General features: G+C 34.9%; 4 protein-coding genes across 4 annotated transcripts; 2 read left to right on the top strand and 2 right to left on the bottom strand.

Annotated features, from left to right (window-relative positions):
- Positions 1-93: 93 nt before the first annotated feature.
- On the top strand, positions 94-1,821 carry LOC112044444 (uncharacterized). Its single transcript, XM_024080295.2, has 2 exons — positions 94-566; positions 645-1,821. Exons 1-2 carry the CDS (start codon positions 236-238, stop codon positions 1,595-1,597), a joined length of 1,284 nt encoding a protein of 427 aa, XP_023936063.2. The 5' UTR covers positions 94-235; the 3' UTR covers positions 1,598-1,821.
- Positions 1,822-1,824: 3 nt separating this feature from the next.
- On the bottom strand, positions 1,825-6,193 carry LOC112044463 (sodium channel protein Nach). Its single transcript, XM_052885540.1, has 8 exons — positions 6,155-6,193; positions 5,491-5,714; positions 4,824-4,977; positions 4,438-4,568; positions 3,975-4,086; positions 3,275-3,613; positions 2,649-2,847; positions 1,825-2,029 (listed from the first exon to the last, which is right to left on the bottom strand). The coding sequence occupies exons 1-8, from the start codon at positions 6,191-6,193 to the stop codon at positions 1,827-1,829; spliced, it is 1,401 nt and encodes a 466-aa protein (XP_052741500.1). The 3' UTR covers positions 1,825-1,826.
- On the bottom strand, positions 5,687-18,480 carry LOC112044464 (sodium channel protein Nach-like). The gene is made up of 9 exons (XM_052885301.1): positions 18,120-18,480; positions 17,134-17,299; positions 14,962-15,110; positions 13,539-13,680; positions 12,751-12,831; positions 12,249-12,501; positions 10,957-11,152; positions 8,682-8,788; positions 5,687-6,837 (listed from the first exon to the last, which is right to left on the bottom strand). The coding sequence occupies exons 1-9, from the start codon at positions 18,305-18,307 to the stop codon at positions 6,602-6,604; spliced, it is 1,518 nt and encodes a 505-aa protein (XP_052741261.1). The 5' UTR covers positions 18,308-18,480; the 3' UTR covers positions 5,687-6,601.
- Positions 9,700-10,112, top strand: LOC112044471 (acylphosphatase-1-like). The gene has a single exon (XM_024080338.2). It carries the CDS (start codon positions 9,782-9,784, stop codon positions 10,085-10,087), a length of 306 nt encoding a protein of 101 aa, XP_023936106.2. The 5' UTR covers positions 9,700-9,781; the 3' UTR covers positions 10,088-10,112.
- Positions 18,481-19,398: the final 918 nt, after the last annotated feature.

Genomic DNA, 19,398 nt, shown 5'->3' with positions numbered 1-19,398 from the left:
TAACAAACTACGACAAAAGGAATAGTATTTGTTTTTACCTTATCTCATTTAAAACCTTGATGGCTTTGTAAATATTTCAACATTAGAGAATGATGTGAATTATGTAATTAACTAATGGTTAGATAATTCCCATTATCAATATTATTTATAACTATATTGTCCTCAATTCAAGTATCAGATTAAAATTCTCATAGCCAAAGGACGTCCTGTTTTCAAATTACAAAATTTAAAAAAAATGTGTGACAAATGCAGTGAAGCAAAGTTCTTAGTATCGGAGGAAAATGCAATTAAAATCTTAAGAAAGTGTAAACAAATTAATAAACATGCCCTTTTTAAAAGTTATAGCATACGAAAAGCTAGTGAAAAGATGTTAGGATTTTTATCAGATTATTGGAAACTCGAAATTCTATATGCCACTTGTAACGATCAAATTCAATCTGTGAGTTTTTTTATAAAATCGATATCTAAAACTAATTCATCCAAAGCTAAGATGGTAAGGGAGTTAAAACTTCTTGATAAAGAATTAATATTTTACACTGTTATCAGAGAAAAAATTAATTTACTGGGTAAGTATTTAACTTCATATATTTATAATTTTAATGTTGTAGATTTTATTTATACCAATTTTATTATCAAATGTTTAGATGTTGAACCCTGGAGTGCTGAGCTCATAATGACACTCAATGAAGCAGTGGTTTTAGAAGATTTGAATTTTCTTCAATATACAACAAGAAACAAACACGAAACATTCGACCAACAACACACCTTGATAGCTTTACAAGCACTAGCGCGATTCCACGCTGGGACATTTGTTTATGAAGAGAAGAAACGCAAACATTTAAAGGAATACGTTATAAATGACGAACACGAAGAAGTTCTTAATAGAGGTGGTTATATGAAATCCGATCCATGGTTTACACAATGCATGATTGGCGCGTTAGAAGCTATCAAATCCTTTTCTAAATACAATATGATTCCTCAAACTCTGAGAGAAATTGAAAACAAATGGGCAAAAGTTTGGGATTTAGCTCTTGATTTTAGCCACGACTCAAACGAGTATCGCAATGTGATTTGCCATCGTGATTTGTGGAATAATAATATTATGTTTCGTTATAAAGAAGTTAATGGAAAACTAGTACCAGACAATTGCGTGTTCGTCGATTTTCAAGCAGTGACATGTCAACCGCCCGCAGGCGATGTCATGTTACTTCTAATTTGTAACTTGGATCCTAAATTTCGCGAAGAAAATATGACAAATTTTTTGAAGTTTTATTATCAAGAATTAAAAGATATTCTTGCTCGTTATAATGTAACAATCACAGATATTATGCCTTTTGATCAATTTCTAAGCTCGTGTGAGAAGTACAAACTGTGGGGCCTTGTAATAACTGCATGTCTAGTACCACAGTTTTGGGTTGATGATGATCTTACGTTGACTTATTTTAGTGATACTGTTAGTTTTAGAGAAATACTAACAGAAGATAAAGGTTCGTTTATTAAAAATATGATGGCAAGTAATGATGATTATAGAAACAAAGTTATGCAGGTGTTTGAAGAGATTGTCGATGCTTATTGTCTTGACAAAAAAGACTTGTAACATTTTTCATAAACTATTGATAAGGATATTTACAAAAACAACAACTATTATATAATATTATGTATTAAATAAAATGTTCGTTTCCTCTACATTACATTTATTAACTTATGACTGTACTTTATTATTATTACCTACACATAGAGTAATTTATTATTACCTATACATAGAGTAACTCTTTCTGGTAAACTACACTTAACAAATAATCAATAAATCTGTGAACAGTATTTCTTTATGGTTTCTTCAAGGCAATGTTCCGGTTTAGTGCAAAATGGTTGTCTTGAATCTGTCTAGTTCCAAACTTTCTATGCCAAGGATCATCGTGTCGTTGCTTGTATACGTCGCAGAACGGCCTTATTAGCAGAATGTACAGTAGCTCGACAAAACTCAATATGCTGGCGCCTAAAAAGAGGCCGCCTGTACCTCCCGTGGATACTAAAGGAAAGAAAACACGTTTACATAGATACATATATGTACTAGTAAGTTTATAAAATAAAAGAAATGACTTTTGTATGTAAGCGCTTCTGCAACAGGTATGGTGTATATCTAAAATAAAAGCTTTTAAAGGTATAGGTACCTACCCTTCCCTAAAAATATACTAAATGCATATTTTCAGGGATAACAACAAAAACTGCTGCCAACAACTAAACCTGCTTTATTGAAATCTTAAAAAACCGGCCTTTCGAACTCGCGCATTAAGGGTTCCGTGCCGTATCTATAAAATGACAACAAAATCGTGTTTGTTGTGTAGATGCCCCCTTAAATATTTATTGTATTCTGTTTCTTTGTATTTATTGTGAAAGCGGCAACAGAAATACATCATGTGTCAAAATTTCAACTATCTAACTAGGTATTATGGTCCTAAAATACAGCCTGGTGACAGACGGACGGACTGTGGAGCGGAGTCTTATCGTAACATTTTGGTTCCATTTTACTCTTTAGCTATAGGGAATTTTTCTTTCGTTATAGGGAAATAAAAACGGCTACATTATCAAAGCTTCTAACTACTAAGCCTTAATATAATTGTGCTTAGGTACATCTAAATTCTACTCACCTACTAAATCCAGTACACCACGTACAACGTTCCTTCTATACATCTCACTAGGTAACGACGAGAGTTCTATTTGAACTGTAGAATATTTAAAAACATTGGGTTCCTTGATGTCTTTCACAACTGATATTTCAGCCTCAGTGCATGATGGAAGACAATCGCAATACAATCCTTTCTGATTAGACCAGCTAGCCTTCAGTACCTGTAGCAAATATATTTGTTGTTAATTCTATTTTCATGATCATTTATAATTTTCAGCCTATTTTAACGTTCCACTATACAGGACGAAGGTTCCCCTTTTTAAAGTAGAGGAAATAATTTGAAGTTTGGGGCACTTTTTTTATTGATTGGCAAGATAGCCCTGCTTCTCTGCCATATCACCTCATGTTAAATGATGATACTGTCTAAGATGAAAGCAAGCTAACTTGGACGACGTACAAGTCTGTTCTACCCATACCTCTCTGGCTATATATTTTGGCTACTTTGTAGTATCTACAAAGTTACCGAAGATAAATCTTATCTTCCGAAGCCAATCTGCATTGCACCAACTCTGGTGGGACGAAGCTCTGCGGACCATTACAATAGGCTAATAATAATAAATAGGATATCTCGCAATTTATCAAACTTACAGTTATATCATCGGCGTGGTAATTCATACAAATAACACCGCTGGTGTTACACTTTTCCTCTTCCGGAGTATTCGGCATGAAGAAATTAGAACAATTGCACAGACGCATCTGCGCATCCTTCCTGCACTGAACTGTGCAGGCAGTGTACGAATAGTATGGGTACACTTGCAAATTGTTTTCATCTATGTAACGGCATTTTCTCTTTTCTGGAGATATAAATCTAGCGTCTGCATCGTTCTCGATATTCCTCACCGTTATGAGACGTCTAAAAACATAACCAGATAAAATTGCTTTGATGCGTTTGCAAGAATTTTTTTTATTTTTACTTTTCTCTTCCATCTAATTCTAATACATCTATTAGTTCAACTTCTATAGACTACCGAAGTGGTACTCCCATACAAAGTTACCAATTTCTATGCTAGCAAATACTTTTCGCTTAGTTAAATAAGAAAATCGAATGGGCAATATATCCAATAATGCTCATTTTTACCCACGACTACACGGAGATAGTAGGATGTCGTCATTTATCTCATATATTAATATCATTAGATTAGATTTTTATGCGGTTTTCAGTAATGGATTTGTGGTTTATTAATTAGTATGACTAATATAAAATATGTAATGAGAACAACTCAAACCTATGATTCAAATCTAGTGTTATAGGTAGGACATCTGAACCGAGCGAGGTCAAAGATGGCACCTCTTCCTCATTCAATGTGTAAACTTTCACTGGTATCGTCACGTGAAACTTTATCATTCCTAGACGACTAGTTCTGTTGCTGGTCATTTCATATTTAGGTGGATTTTTTTCTCTGAAATTTGAAAAGGTTTTAAGAATTAGATTATTTAAATTATAAATAATAGGTACCTTTAGCCCAAAGCTTGAAGGCAAGTTTTGTCAATTCTTTATAAGCAGTAAAACTTTCTAAAATTTATATTTCCATCCTCATTCATAATATCAGATTGATTTCTTAGCTTTTGCTTGCGTGTGTGTACCTTTCTTATTATTATTTTTTTACACTCATAAATATTTACTGTAGGATTATCAATGCCGTGTCACCCAAATTCAATGCGAATACTTTACGACTCTAGAAGATAATTATTAGTTGGGACACTGTAAAGACATTTTAGTAGCATATTAGTACGTAAATGGTATTACTTACCTGCTTTGAATAGAGTTTATAACAAAACACGTGCCAAATTCCGTTTCCATAGGCCTGAAGTATGTGCAACAGTCAAAGCTCTTGTTGTTCCAGGAACAGTTGGACATAACTTCTCGACATGAACTTCGAAGCTAAAGGATACAATAACTTTCAATTTATTAATACTTACTCCTTAAGCTCGTACATGACATATATCTCTTTCGCGTATTAAAAATAGTAATAAGCCTAAAATATACAACTATTTTATTGTGCGTCTGAAAATAATTAATGTGAGCAAGATGGTGATGACGTTTCATTTATTCTAAAATTCATTGTGTTACAATTCTCCAAGTTATTCAATTACTGCTTGCTGCTATTATCAAGTTTACTGCTACTTGCAGACTTACCAAACCGGCATAATAAGTTAAATTATTAGTAAAACATTCTTCCAATGGGTCATCTTCGCGACAGTACTCAGATGTATAATATGTTACTCCTTTAAAATATGATATTTCTTTAAGAACCTCTTCCATATTAAAATCATGATCTGGACCCCATAAACTGTCAATCATAAGAGCATCATTACAGACATCGATCTAAGAGTTTACTATACATATAATGTAATTTGTTTGTTTATCTAATTTAAATTTAATATGCCAAGTCAATATTCTATTTATACCTGCCTAGTTTACAGATGAATAGAGAAAAATTACTGGCTTTTTATATTCCGAATTTCCACCCGTAACTAATGTTATTGAAAGTTATAGTTAGGGAAAGTGTTTAATAAAACATGAAACTACCTATGCTCAAAAATCCTTGACTTTTCAAGTAAAAGTATATCCATGAAAATTGGGAATGGAAAACCATTCAGTAGTTCTTACGGTTAGCGTCAGAAGACAAAGTGATAATAATTTATGATTGCGGTTTTTTGTAGGTATTCTGCTGCTTTCACTCTGCTCTCTATTATTCAATGTATATATACCTACTCGATTTCTACCTATCTTTTATTATCTATAGTATAGGGAGGTAATCCAAATCCTTTAGAAAATTTTCCTTTTCTCTCTAAGACCTTACCTGTCCGAAACATTTTCAATGCGTATTGAGTTATCATTCTCACACACCGCGATTGATGGGAATCGCGTGTTCCAATCTTTGTATGTTGTCTCCACGACAAATGAGATTGGATTGTTTTGGAAGGCTCGGTACTGAGCCTCTATCAATAGCGAAGACCCGTACCAAGATAGTATCACGAAGCAGAGCCAAAATAACCTAAAATCAAAATCTATAACGTTAGTTACCTACTGTCAGGATTCTTTATATGGTGCTTCCTGAATGTCAGTCAATTATTAACATATAGGGTTACTTCATAGCAATATTTTTTTAATAGCTAAGAATAGCAAAATTGGAAAGATTTTTAAGAAGACGAGTAAGTAGTTACTTTCCTACTTACCTTTCAATCCGATGTCTTTTAAGATCTCCAATGAATTTAAATCCATGTATGGATGTGGTTTCTGGCAAACTTTTTATTCCTTGCCACCATATTTCGAAGTAACGATTGGTGCTTATATTTTTAATTTTGTTCATATTAAATGATATTCTCTTGCGTTTTTAAGAAAGTTTTTTTATTCATTCAATTCATTATAAAGTCGTTTTAGTGATCAAGTGTAACCTACCTCTGAGTAATACCTGTCTAACCTAATTTCTATTGTCAAATAGGTAGGACTAGAAACCGACTTGCCGTCCGAGTTTTGAAGCCAAAACTGAAAGAGTGACCCATTGGCGAGCTTTAGTAATGAAAACCTATTGAATTAATATGGTGGGATTGTGACAGGTGTAAGTTTTTGTTCGACACTAATTTGTAGATTTTATCAGATTATGTATGAAATAAACGTTTATTGTTAGAGGATAAACATAATACAATGGTTAGCCTACTCGTACCTATGTACTTACCTCTTTAATTATTTAGGTACAGCTTGACAATAAAAAAATACTTAATATGGTTTGATCATTATGATTTATGGTTAGGTTAGGTTAGGTTAGGATATAAGCGAAAACTGCATAGGCAAAATTAAATTAAGCATAATTTTATTGGTCTTTCTAACTTCATAAACTACAGGCAAATAGATGTACCTAAGTAAGTCCAAAAAATTAAACTTTCCCTATTTTCGCAAATCTCCAAAGCACCTTAGTAAGCAGTGCCTTGTCTCCATTGAGTGGAACCACCAAGTTCGTTCCAGTAAATCGGTCGGTAACGGCTAATATGTTCAAAGTTCCCAGAAGACATCGCACTGCCAACGCGATTCTCTTGAAGGCGCCGGCTTCTGACCACTCTGAACAGCTTTACCGTGTAAAAGTACACGAACTCCACGACTGACACGAAGCTGAAACCCGTTACAAATCCACACGTTGAGCCGATATTACCTGAGGAAATAATATTACCTGAGTAAAAACTATTCCAATTCTAATTCGGTTATTTCAGTCTGGACTTATAGTTTACAAGCAGTTTTGAAACGTCAAGTTTTTGTCTACTACTAGGTACTTCCTGATCGAGATCCAGATTCTACTAAAGAGGGCCGGTAAGAAACGCAGCATTTGGTTTTTTAAAAAAACTCTATATACCTACTAATTACGATAGACTTTACAAAGGTGTTTATCAAATAGGTACCTACGTAAAATTCAGAAAAAAATAAATTTACATGTTTCTAAACCAGAATCTATATATATAAAAATGAATTGCTGTTCGTTAGTCTCGGTAAAACTCGAGAACGGCTTAACGGATTTATCTTATCTTGGTCTTGAAATGTTCGTGGAGGTATAGGGAAGGTTTAAAAGGTGAGAAAAAATCAATATATATATATTGATTTTTTCTCACCTTTATATATATATTGTTTTTTTCTTTCTTATTATATATATATATATTTAATTATTTATATATATAATTACATATAATGTATTGCACCTTCCCGCTCTTTCTTCGCAAGTTCTCTCGTCAGGGGTTGCCTGGTAGAGATTACTTATAGTAATAAGGCCGCCTTTGCATGCTAAGTTTAATTTATGTTTTCTAATGTTTCAATTTATAATTGTATTTTTGTGTGCAATAAAGTATTTCTTCTTCTTCTTCTTTCAAATAATTTCCGGGAAAACCCTAAAAACTGCCCTTTTCTATTTCCCATACAAACGTTTAAGAGTCAAGCGGTAGGGGTAGGGTAGGGGTAGGGTAGAGGTATAGAAGGGTAGAGTAGGGATAGAGAATAAGTGCACTTATGTCAAAACGAAGCTTGACCGGGTCCGCTAGTTTAAAATAGATTTGATAGGGGAAATATAACTAAAGTGTTACTAAGTTTAGTAAGTTCCCTTTCGTATTTTTATAAATTTTAAACCCACTGAGAATCAGAATTTCGAATACCCCATATAGCAATGATATTTTATACTTACTAGTTGCTTATTAAACAACGAACATTATTTGAACAAATAGGTAATACCTAAATATTGTCTACAATGTCGAGTTGTGTTGTGTGTTCAGGAATTGTAAAAACTATATATAGATAAATATATAATGGAATTAAAGACAAAATTGTGCATGTGTGCGCTGAGTGGACTCGTTAAATTCGGATCACTTTTTGTGGTAATTTTATAGGGACGTAACCTATCTAGAGTATAAAACTATCATTGCCTTAAGAGCGCGCAGCCCGTCGGTACGATATGGATAAAATTCGAAGCGCAAACGAGACGCCGAATTATGACTTTCACGTGAGTGAAAAGCACGAAGCGATTGACGCGCGACGCAAATTTTATGACGTGAGCGCCAAAACCATTTTTACCTAATTGCAAGTAAATTAAACAACATAACGAAAAACAAAATAGCCATTTTCAAGATATATTTAATTTAATATACAAATACACAAATACCTAATTTTCTATACAAAACAAAAATTTAAGAAAATAAGTTTTCCTGAGATTGAAAGCATCACATTTTGCTTTTAATCTCAGGCAAAACGTGTATTTTTCAAAAAAATAAACTATCGAGAAAAGTTTTACAAATTGTGTATTTTGTATAGTCATAACGAAGCTAACGAAATATCATTTACCCAAATATCAAACTCCTAACTTTTCCAGAATCTGAGATCCAGAACCATTTGTAACCACCAAATTACATATTGCACACTCTTAAAGTAAGCACAATGCTACACTTGGTTACACTGTTCATTTACTAAATGTTTATAACTACTCGTATGTATTGAAAAAAAAAACAAATACAAACTCACTGATCAAGTCGAACCATTTCATTATAACGTTTTGCCCGTAACAATCCGCAACTTCTCTAGCATACTTCACGTGCACCATTGATGTTCCGGTGAAGTTGGCGCCTTGTCTGTAACAAATAGCAAACACAATTACGTATTGTTCGCAAAACGCAACTAATCTAACTTTTATATTTGTGTACTTTGTGCTTAAAATGCAGAAAAGCTGTATTCTGAGCTTTGTGGTTGCTCATTTATTACGGTTACGAACAAGAATACAATTACAAATCAATAGTATTGCACTAGGTTGCACAATAGATAGGTTATCACACTAATATTATAAAGGCGAAAGTTTGTGTGTGTGTGTAAGTATGTTTGTTCCTTTCCGCTTAACGCTGAAGCGATTTGGCTGAAATTTGGAATGGAAATAGATTTTACTATGGATTAACACATATGGTACTTTTCATCCCGGAAAAAGCCATGGTTCTCGCAGGATTCGTAAAAAACTGATTACTACGCGGGCGAAGTCACGGGCGTCCGCTAGTACTTTTATAAAAGTGATACACCAAGACTACATATGTTTGTACATCGTAATTTTACAATTTATGAAAATTTATATTAGATCGCGTGATTGCACTACTCGTAAGTAATTCTATAGAAGTCAAAGATCTAGTGAGTTATTCGCTAACTTGGTGTCTTTCGAAGGACGAAGTCAACCGAACCTGTTTGACCTTATTAAGTAGGTTGATTACAAATTCGTTTAAAAATACCAAATATTGTAAAAATAGGTAGGTACCTATATAAATTATTCGTATGCGTCTTTTTAATGGGACATCACTTGGGTTTTTTGAAAGCAACTGAGTTATCTAATACCAGTCAGTCATGATCAGTTTATATCTCACTATTCATTCAAATTATTCAGAACGCATTGAAAACTTTCATAGAAATGAGATGAAGTTAATATTGATTGACAAATCAATCACTATAGATTGTTGTCATTGACAACGCAAACAAAAACATCAAATCAAAGGCGAGAAAGATGTAAAAGCATTCATAAAAATTAAAAATACGAATTTAGTGACTCACAAAAGATTATTGTTGGTATCATCGTGAAATATTCATCAATGGCTACAAATAAGAAGGCTGGTCTAACAACCACTGATTTTGAGGTATTCGGAAAAGTTCAAGGTGTTTATTTTCGGAAACATACCCAGAAGAAAGCCATCGAACTTGGCTTAAAAGGATGGGTCATGAATACGGCTCAAGGGACTGTCATTGGACAACTACAGGGTCAACTGGGTGCAATTGAAGATATGAAAGTATGGCTGCAGAAAGTAGGAAGCCCCAAGTCCAAAATCGAAAAGGTTGCGTTTAGAAACGAGGGACCGATAGCCAGTTGCGCGTTTAGGACCTTTGAGATTCGACGATAAAATGTGAGCTGTATTATATTCTGTTGGCGGCTTTTCATTATCTTGAAAGTATTTTAAAAAGCTTTTGTATTTTTAATAAAATTTTATAGTAAAACTTGTTTTTTTTATAGCCGTGATAGCCCAGTGGATTTGACCTCTGGACTGCCTCCGCTTCTGGAGGGCGTAGGTTCGAATCCGGTTCGGGGCATGTACAAGTACTGACCTCCTAACTACTAACTTTCACTTATGTGCATTATAAGAAATTAAATATCACGTGTCTCAGACGGTGAAGGGAAAACATCGTGAGGAAACCTGCATACCTCAGAATTTTCTCAATTCTCTAGGTGTGTGTTGTCTACCAATCCGCATTGGGCCAGCATGGTGGACTATTAGCCTACCCCTCTCACTCTAAGAGGAGACTCATGCTCAGCAATGAGCCGAATATGGGTTGTTGACGATGATTCTAGTTTTATTCCTTTCTGTGATCTGATTACATTATACGTGTGTATTGTATAACCTGCCATGTAATTACCTATATCATCACCTTTACACGCCACAAGCAATAAGGAAAAATAGTGGAAACTGTCTAAAACTGGTAACTCTTTACTGTATAAGAGAGCGGGCAGGTGACCGTCAGTGATTATTTACAACCCAATAAAATCAAATCACACCAAAATATTATAAAGGCGAAAGTTTGAGTGTGTGTGTGTATGTTTGTTTCTCCTTCACGCTGCGGCTACTGAAGCGATTTGGCTGTAAATTTGGAATGAAAATAGATAAAATTCATCCCGGAAAAATTCATGGTACCTACGGTATTTGTGTTAAATTGAATTCCACGCAACCGAAGTCCGCTAGTCAGATTTATAATAGTGATGGTAATTGATACTCACAACCATGGTATCCTATCGTTTTCCGGAACAGAATTGAAGTACTCTGGATACATTTTGACATTGATAAAGTCGTAATTATATGCTGTTTTGGAGCAGCTGGGGTGACACATTGGGCAAGGGATCCCTCCTCCAACCATATCTAGTTCCAATTCAGGCGGTACTGGGTCTACGTCAGGTATAACTGCTTTAGATTTAGCTGCGATCATAAAAGAAAAATAACGATATTTATAGCAGAAGTTTTAAGAATCTTAATTTGCAGTTTGTGATAACTAAACTGTGATGAAAAAATTCTTTAGACTATTGATGAATGATGTTCAAATCTCCCCGGTTTCTCGGATCTTCTGCACTGGCCTGAATTATCTAGCGACGCTGTCTTGGTCACACATAGGAACTTATTAGCAATATATTATAATTTCTGCCCGCCCTCAGACCTCTTTAATCCGGCCCTCTCGCAAAATCCATTCTTAGTCAACGTCTACTATCTATGGACTATCTCCCTGCCAAATTTCAACTTTGTACGTCAAGCGGTTTTCGAGATACCGTGATCTTAGACCAAAAAGAAAGGACCTGCCTCGTAAACCGTTACCTCTCTGTCAAAGATCAAGAATCAATGATCTAACGCGTTTATAAAAACTGTTGCTATAAAATCGATATTTCAATGTTGTAATCGTTTTCGTCGTGTAAAGAGCTCCCTAAAATGCCGGTTTGTGTAGTTGAATGACATAAAAAATGCCCAAAAACTTGTAGTTTAGTAAAATATGGGGTACCGTTTTTAATAAAAATGATTTCTAAAAAGAATCGATTCTTTTGACGGAACAGCAAAAAATCGATTTAGTATTAGTCGAACATTCTATATATTCTGTGGATAGTCTAAGCGATGTGTTGGTTAGTCTGTGTAAAAATTACGCGTGTGTGTATTGCGAGTCAATTATATAGTTGTGTGTAGTGTATGGACACAGCATATACTTAATGGTGTTAAATGTTTTCGATGTGTGAGTTTACCACGTTGCCCTCAAAAAACGACAGACTTTTTTGTTGGTGAATTTGGGTGCGAAACAGGTCCATTCTTTTTAATGGTCTAAGACCGTGATGAATGACCTTTCGCATCTATATATTAAGATTAATTATTTAATTTATTTTAGAATTGAAACATTATTCTAATTCATGACTGCCATTGTTTTTATATTGGTCCTTGGCAGCGTCTCTGGGCGTTTTAAGCTAGCACTAAAGTTCTACGTACTTACTACGGTAGGTACGAACTTTCTTTCATAACATGTTCTATGGATATTTACCATTATATCTATTCAAACACGGCACATCCCTCATGTCACACGTTCTTTCGTTAACCATCTTCGGCATGTTAAACGGAGTGCAATTACATTTGTCTAGTAGGAAAAGCATTCTGCATTTCAACAAACAGTCACTGTGAGTATAGAACGGCAGGTATGAGGACTCGTCGTAGAACAAACACCGCCTCATCTTCACCGGCACATGCTGGATCTCACGTGATGCTTCTGTAAAGCTCGCTGTGACTAGTACAGTCATCTATAAAATTTAAATTATGTATATAGAATCTGTTTAACTACATTAGTTACTTTTAAGTTCTAACGGCCAGTTTCTTTATCGAAAGTAACAATCAAAGTAACGTCATAAATCAATAGTGACGGTCTAATTCACTGAAAAATAGTCTTCTTTACTACTTACAACTTTTACTGTTACTTTAACTTTACTTGAAGAAACTGGCTGTAAGAGATTAGTAGTAAATACATCACAGAAATGTTAACCAGACTGTACCTGCACATTTGGGCTTATAATTTGCATAGAGAAGCTTCCACTTGGAGAATCAGGAAAGTCGTAGGCATCTGAGAATTGTAACTGAAAGACAAATTGAAATATTGATAGGTATCGTTATTACTTTCGTCCCGTGCGCCGGTTATTTCATTCATACATTACTTAATTGTGCCTAGTTTTAGCTGAGAGATATAGAGTGCGGACTTTCTACTACAATTACCTTGTGTCCTAAAATTCATATTTTATCTAACTTTAGGGTAACGTAACCTGAATAACGTAATACGTGATGGCCCAGTGGATATGACCTCTGCCTCCGTTTCCGGAGGGTGGTGGGTTCGAATCCGGTCCGGGGCATGCACCTCCAACTGTTCAGTTGTGTGCATTTTAAGAAAATTAAATATGACGTTAATCAAATGAATGATGATTGAAGGAAAACATCGTGAGGAAACCTGCATCCCAAAGCATTTTCTAAGTTTTCTGCGTGTGTGTGTGTTCTTAGTAGTCTGCCAATCCGCATTGGGCCAGCGTGGTGGACTAACCCCTCTCATTCTGAGAGGAGACTCGAGCTCAGCAGTGAGCCGAATATGGGTTGATAACGAACCTGAATAACGTAGACAGATCACAGACTATTTGTGAATTGTGAATTAGGATGTTTATTTCTTAGCTTAAAGCAGTAAGCATCGTTATTCATCCTCAAACTAAAATAGATCTAATGCTTTATTTGTTTAAAGCTCAATGTTCGATATACGTAATGAAAAATTTCTTTCGTTTGCACATAAAATGTCGCATACCTGTGCTCCCTCTATAGGCATGTTGTAGTAAAAGTCGTCGCTTTCGTTGAGTTTCATCAAAACTTTTAAACCTTGTTCGAAATCGAAATTCGATTTATTGCCGTATTTGTACATATCCAGGCTACGTGTTCCATTGTTTTTACTAAAATAAATTTATTAATATTAGCTGGGGAAATTTACCTGCTTATTCCACTTAGGAAATCCATCTTGGTTTCTATGCAATTCGACGCCAAAAGACCGATAAATATAGAAATCATCGATTAATTTTAATGTTTGCGTAAGCCTTAGTAACAAACTGGTTGGCGGTAACGGTAAGCTTAGAATATGTTTGGCCCCTGACTCTAGGACCAGGAAGAAAGGCTGTATAAGCGTTTGTAGGTATATAATTACTTATTATATAATTTGTTTACTAAATTAAAATCCCTTGAACTTTGAACTGGAAATGCAGAACCACTCACTCTGATTGTCTATCTATATCATGTGGTTCTTAATTTGGGATGTTCCGAGGACCACCAGTGGTCTGCAGAAAAAATATTTGCAGTTTTTTTACGTAGGTACAGGTACATTAACAACATAGGTACATACATATAGAGACATGCACAAATAGACAATGGTAATAAATAGCTCATATTCACATTAGGGTAGAGATAGGGTTTGGGAGATTAGGGGTATGGTAGGGAAGAAGTGTACATAAGTCAAAGCGAAGTTTGACCGGATCCGCTAGTCCGACATACTCGTATAACCCAAAGAAGTCGAATGAATCCGAGATCCATATTCCGTACTAGCGGACGCCCGCGATTTCGTCCGCGTGGAAATCAATGTAAACTTTCAAGCCCTATTTCACCAATTTAGGGGTTGAATTTTAAAAATTTTTGAATCACATTATATTTCGTATATTTTTTATGGATTATGAACAAATTTTTAAAATTATAACTCTAAAAATGAAAGATTTTCCATACAAACTTTCAACCCCTATTTCACCCACTTCTCATTTTATTTTCGCAATAAAAAGTATCCTATAATCTTCTCCGTATTATGGTCTTAAACCGTGACAAGTTTCACTTTAATTCATTCAGTAGTTTCAGCGTGATGCCCGAATAACAAAAACAAACAGGACTTGGACAGATAGACAAAAAATCGAAAAAAAATATTTTTATCTACAGTAGGTATCGATTATATAATGCCCCCCAACAAAAATTTTCAAAATATCTTCAATGTATAGAATGTACAAAATGTACAGAATTCGTATTATAAGTATAGATTCTAGATGGCGCTGGCGTTCGTTATGCCACGGTAACATTTGGTGTTACAAATGGTACAAGTAAAATCTCAATTTGCGAATAAATGTATAGAATAAACCAGTTTTATTATAAGTATAGAATATAGATAGAATATAAAAATACAAGATATTAGGTATACTTACTCTTCAAAAGTGATATCAGACTGTCGCAAATAATTAAAAGTGCAACAGTAACCGTTCATTGTAAGTCGGAAGTCGAAGAGGTGAACGCAATTGATAGTCACTTCGTTCCAGGCACATCTCAACAGAAGGTCTTCACAACGCGGTGTTAACTGGGGAATAAATTCATCGATCCAGACAGTGGCGAAAATAGTTGCGATTAGTAGGTATATACCTACTTGGGCCAGTGGCAGATATAATGGATGGGGACCGTAGACTTGTTAGATATGGACCTGACCCGCTAGATTTGACTCTTCGGTCAACGAACTAAAGTTTCTATACAGTCAATGTTACATAGTTATATTCGTTTTCATCGTGTAAAGAGCTCTATAAAAATGCTGGTTTTTGCAGATGAATGGAAAAAAAATTGTCAGCAAATTCTAGTTTACTAATAGGTGGAGTGGAGAAATGGCATTTATAAGTAATTCTAAACTGATATAGCCGCTCAACTATCCCAGCCGTTTTTACAAACACTTCTAAATGGCGGACCTCGCGGGGCCGCTCTATACATATAGGTAAATCGAACTACTAAAGTTTGCCAATATACACGAAGCAGAACTAAATTTATAAGAAAGCAATATGTTTACCAATCTTCATTTCTCTATAACAAATTTAATAAAAGTCACAAAATTAATGCTTTGACTCGTAATAAATTGAAACGGGTGGTAACTGATACCTTGCTGGCCCTAGACTATGAACAAACTGAACTTTTACTTAAAGATAACTTTTCTTAAATACGGACGCAATTATTTCAAATAAAACACAAACTGATAATACACACACGCGCACAAACACACACATACACACACACACACACACACACACACACACACACACACACACACACACACACACACACACACACACACACACACACACACACACGCTCATACACACACTAAATATATTATAATTTATAATTCTGTTATTTGTTAACTACGGTTGTTCTGTGTGGTGAATGAGCGGGGCACCCAGTAATACGGGTTTTCCACCTAGTACAGGGGCCCTTGCTACTTATTTGTAAGACTTAGTTGATGAATAAAGATTTTTTCATTTTCATTTTTTTCATTTCAAATAGCCCGTAGAGCGAGTTGTAATACCTACATCAGATTTGTGATAAAAGGATTACCAATTAAAAAGCATCTATTCTTTAACTGAAAAACAAACCATCGATTAATTGCCAGCCCTACCACGTTTTAGTGACGCCAGTTCCAGGTTATTGTATACAAAATATATTAAGAAACAACAGTCGTTAACAGAAATCTCGGCGCACAATTTGCACATTGCTAAATATATAATTGCCAGACATGATCCTAGCGCAGAGAGCCAGTATTTCACAATTTTGATCAATTTATAGCTTATAGATTACCTACTGGTTGTATAACAAACTGAGTATAATTATTAAGTTACTATTCCATAAATGTTTTTGTCTGAGTGAATGTGATGGCCAGACCTGCATCAATTTATAAAAGCTAAAAGTTCGTCATGCTCATGCTCAGTTTTAAAACTGTTCATACCTTCCAAAGAAAACACGTTCCATAATCAGCTACCGCAGTCCGTACTTACCGTCCGTACTTTAGTCCGGTCAAATTAGATTAAAAAATAAACATAAATTCGTACCAAGCTGAAAATCAGTAAGATTTGTAAAATATGATTAAAAGTAATATTTCAAAGTTACCCATCTTTCCCCTGTAAGGAAAAATTTTTAATCAAAGTCAAAAGTAAAATAAAGAATTTTTTCGCGATTATCCGCAAAACAGTAAGTTTTATCCTATACTCAAAATATTGAGACAAAATTGTAGATCATAAAATTATCTACAAAAAATATATCAATACTTGTTTTCCTACGAGTTTAGGTATATGGCGGGAGCAAGGGACAAGCTTTGCGCTTTTATAATATCTCTTAATTATAAATAAATCAGCTGACGCCGCGCGGTTTCACCCGCGTGGTTCCCGTTCCCGTAGAAATACGGAGATAAAATATAGCCTATAGCCTTCCTCAATAAATGGGCTAACTAACACTGGAAGAATTTTTCAAATCGGATCGTTAAGTCCTGAGATTAGCGCGTTCAATCAAACAAACAAACAAATAAACAAACTCTTCAGCTTTATAATATTGGTATAGATATATCTTACGTTTCTCAGAAGTTCATTGACATCATAATTCCCCAACACATGATGTAGTTTCATGTGCCGCGCCTGTTTCTTATCCATTGACTGTTGGTTGTACAACATGCCGAGGCTCAGCAGTAACGACAGCATGTCTTGCTCTGTGTAATTTCGATTTCGCTCCTCTTGTAATCTATTTGCCACATAAATAATTTAAGTTTTTGACTTTACTTACCAAGACTTACCACTATTATATTAAATCATGACATAACTTGACGTTTTAAAGTTCTTGTAAACCAAGCCTAATTGAAATAAATGAATTTTGAATGCTTTCATTTCAGGTACTTTAATGGAACTTTTTTTTTCTAATTATTGCCGGACCAGAAAAATAAAAAACCTGGATTGCGGGAGCAAGTCCTTTTAACAATATGTCTGATAGTAGAAAAAATTTGTTCCTTTTTCCACTACATGGTGAAGTTTTTTTTTCTGTTTGGTTTTAGATGTCGATCGAATGCATAATAACTGATTTAAGCAATTTATATGTGTCAGTTATGTGCATTTAAGAAATTAAATATCACGTGTCTCAAACGCTGAAGGATAAACATTGTGAGGAAACCTGCATAGCTTACCTGAGAATTTCCTTAATTCTCTGCGTGTGTGAATTCTGTAAATCCGCAGTGGGCCAGCTTGGTGGACTATTGGCCTAATCCCTTTCATTCTGAGAGGAGAGTCGAGCTCAGCAGTGAGCTGAATATGGGTTGATGGGTTAAATGGTGAATAATTGATGATGATGATGACAACAATCGTCCCACGATTAAGGCTCGAACTCTTGACCTCTCGGTGTTATCGTGAGCTATTGAGGCTTGCTTATTATAGATCACTGTAAGCTTCTACTAATGTTTATTAAGTAATAGTTAAATTACTAAATTTTATCCTTCATTTCGCAATTAAATTTTTAACATAACGACCAACCTACAGGAATTCATAAATATCAGAAAATAGAATTAACTTACAAATTCTGAGCCAATTTCGTGACAGCACTTTTACTAATCCTGTTGTTAGTACAAATGCCGACAGCGGGGAAGATTATCTTGCTGACGGAGACTCCTTCGGGCATCTGCGTGGTGACCATAGGAGCCAGGTAGTACCGCCTGAAGCTATTCCAGACCAGGGACACGGAGCTTATCAGTGCACACACCATTATTACTATCCAAATGACTCTGACAACAAAATTAGGACTCGTAGCAACAAAAAAAATAAAGTTAGACTTAAGATTTATACTCCTGGCAGAGTAAAGATATTATGTATACTGTGCTCCTGGTAAGAAATATTATTTATCCATATGAGAGAGATTTTTGGGTGTTACGAGTACATACGCTTCTCGCCTAAAGGTATGTTACACATGCTCTAAAATAGCATGCTAAAAACGTGCATTAAGTATGCTCCATACGAGCATGCTTATCATCAGTTTACGTTTGCTAGCAATAAGCATGCTATGTTTAAGTATGCTCCTGAATAAGCATGATCAAATCAAACATTTCAATTACACATGCTAATTTGTATTTATCGCTCTCTGTCTATAGTATCGAGGTAGACAGGGAGAGTTGAAGATGAAGAGAATACAGAATAGCAAACCTGTTCAGACGCGCTAAAAGCACGCCCCCTTCCACCCGCGCAGCATGTAGCATAATCATAATTCGCACGACTGTTAATTCTTCAGCAAGCTCAAAATAAGCATGGTCATTTTTAGCAATGTTGCGATACACATGCTAATAAGTAGGAACAGATCGTCTGTGGCGGAGCTGTCAAGCTGACATGTAAAATCAGCTGCTCCTAGAAATTAATTTTAATAATTTAAGTTTTAATTGTTTCTTTTAACTTTTTAATGTTTAAAACATAAATAACGTTAATACATTTATAGACTTAAGTTGTATCAGTGTTAAAACAAAGTATCTCTGACTTACGTAGCTATAACTAAAATTGCAAGACCAGGTGACAGTAGAAAAATTTGAAACTCAACGAACAAAGGAGTTTACCGGGGGAGTATTGCTTTTATTTTCTTTGTTATTTGCCCTTAAACCATACTATAAATTAAGGTTTATTGCACATTACACTTTTACATTCTCGTTAATCGCGAGACACGTCCCATCACACAGAAAAGACAATAGTTTCCTCACTTTGCTTGACTGATAGTGGAAGCAAAGTCGACGTAAACTTATACTGTCTCAGACAACAAAAACATACACTACAACATAATACCTCGAGCTATAATACAGTACATAAAGTTAATTT

Source organism: Bicyclus anynana, chromosome 14 (genome assembly GCF_947172395.1).
Source record: "Bicyclus anynana chromosome 14, ilBicAnyn1.1, whole genome shotgun sequence".
In the NCBI taxonomy this organism is placed as follows: domain Eukaryota; kingdom Metazoa; phylum Arthropoda; class Insecta; order Lepidoptera; family Nymphalidae; genus Bicyclus; species Bicyclus anynana.
The sequence above is the reverse complement of the archived record's forward strand: the minus strand, read 5'-3'. Positions and strand labels throughout refer to the sequence as shown.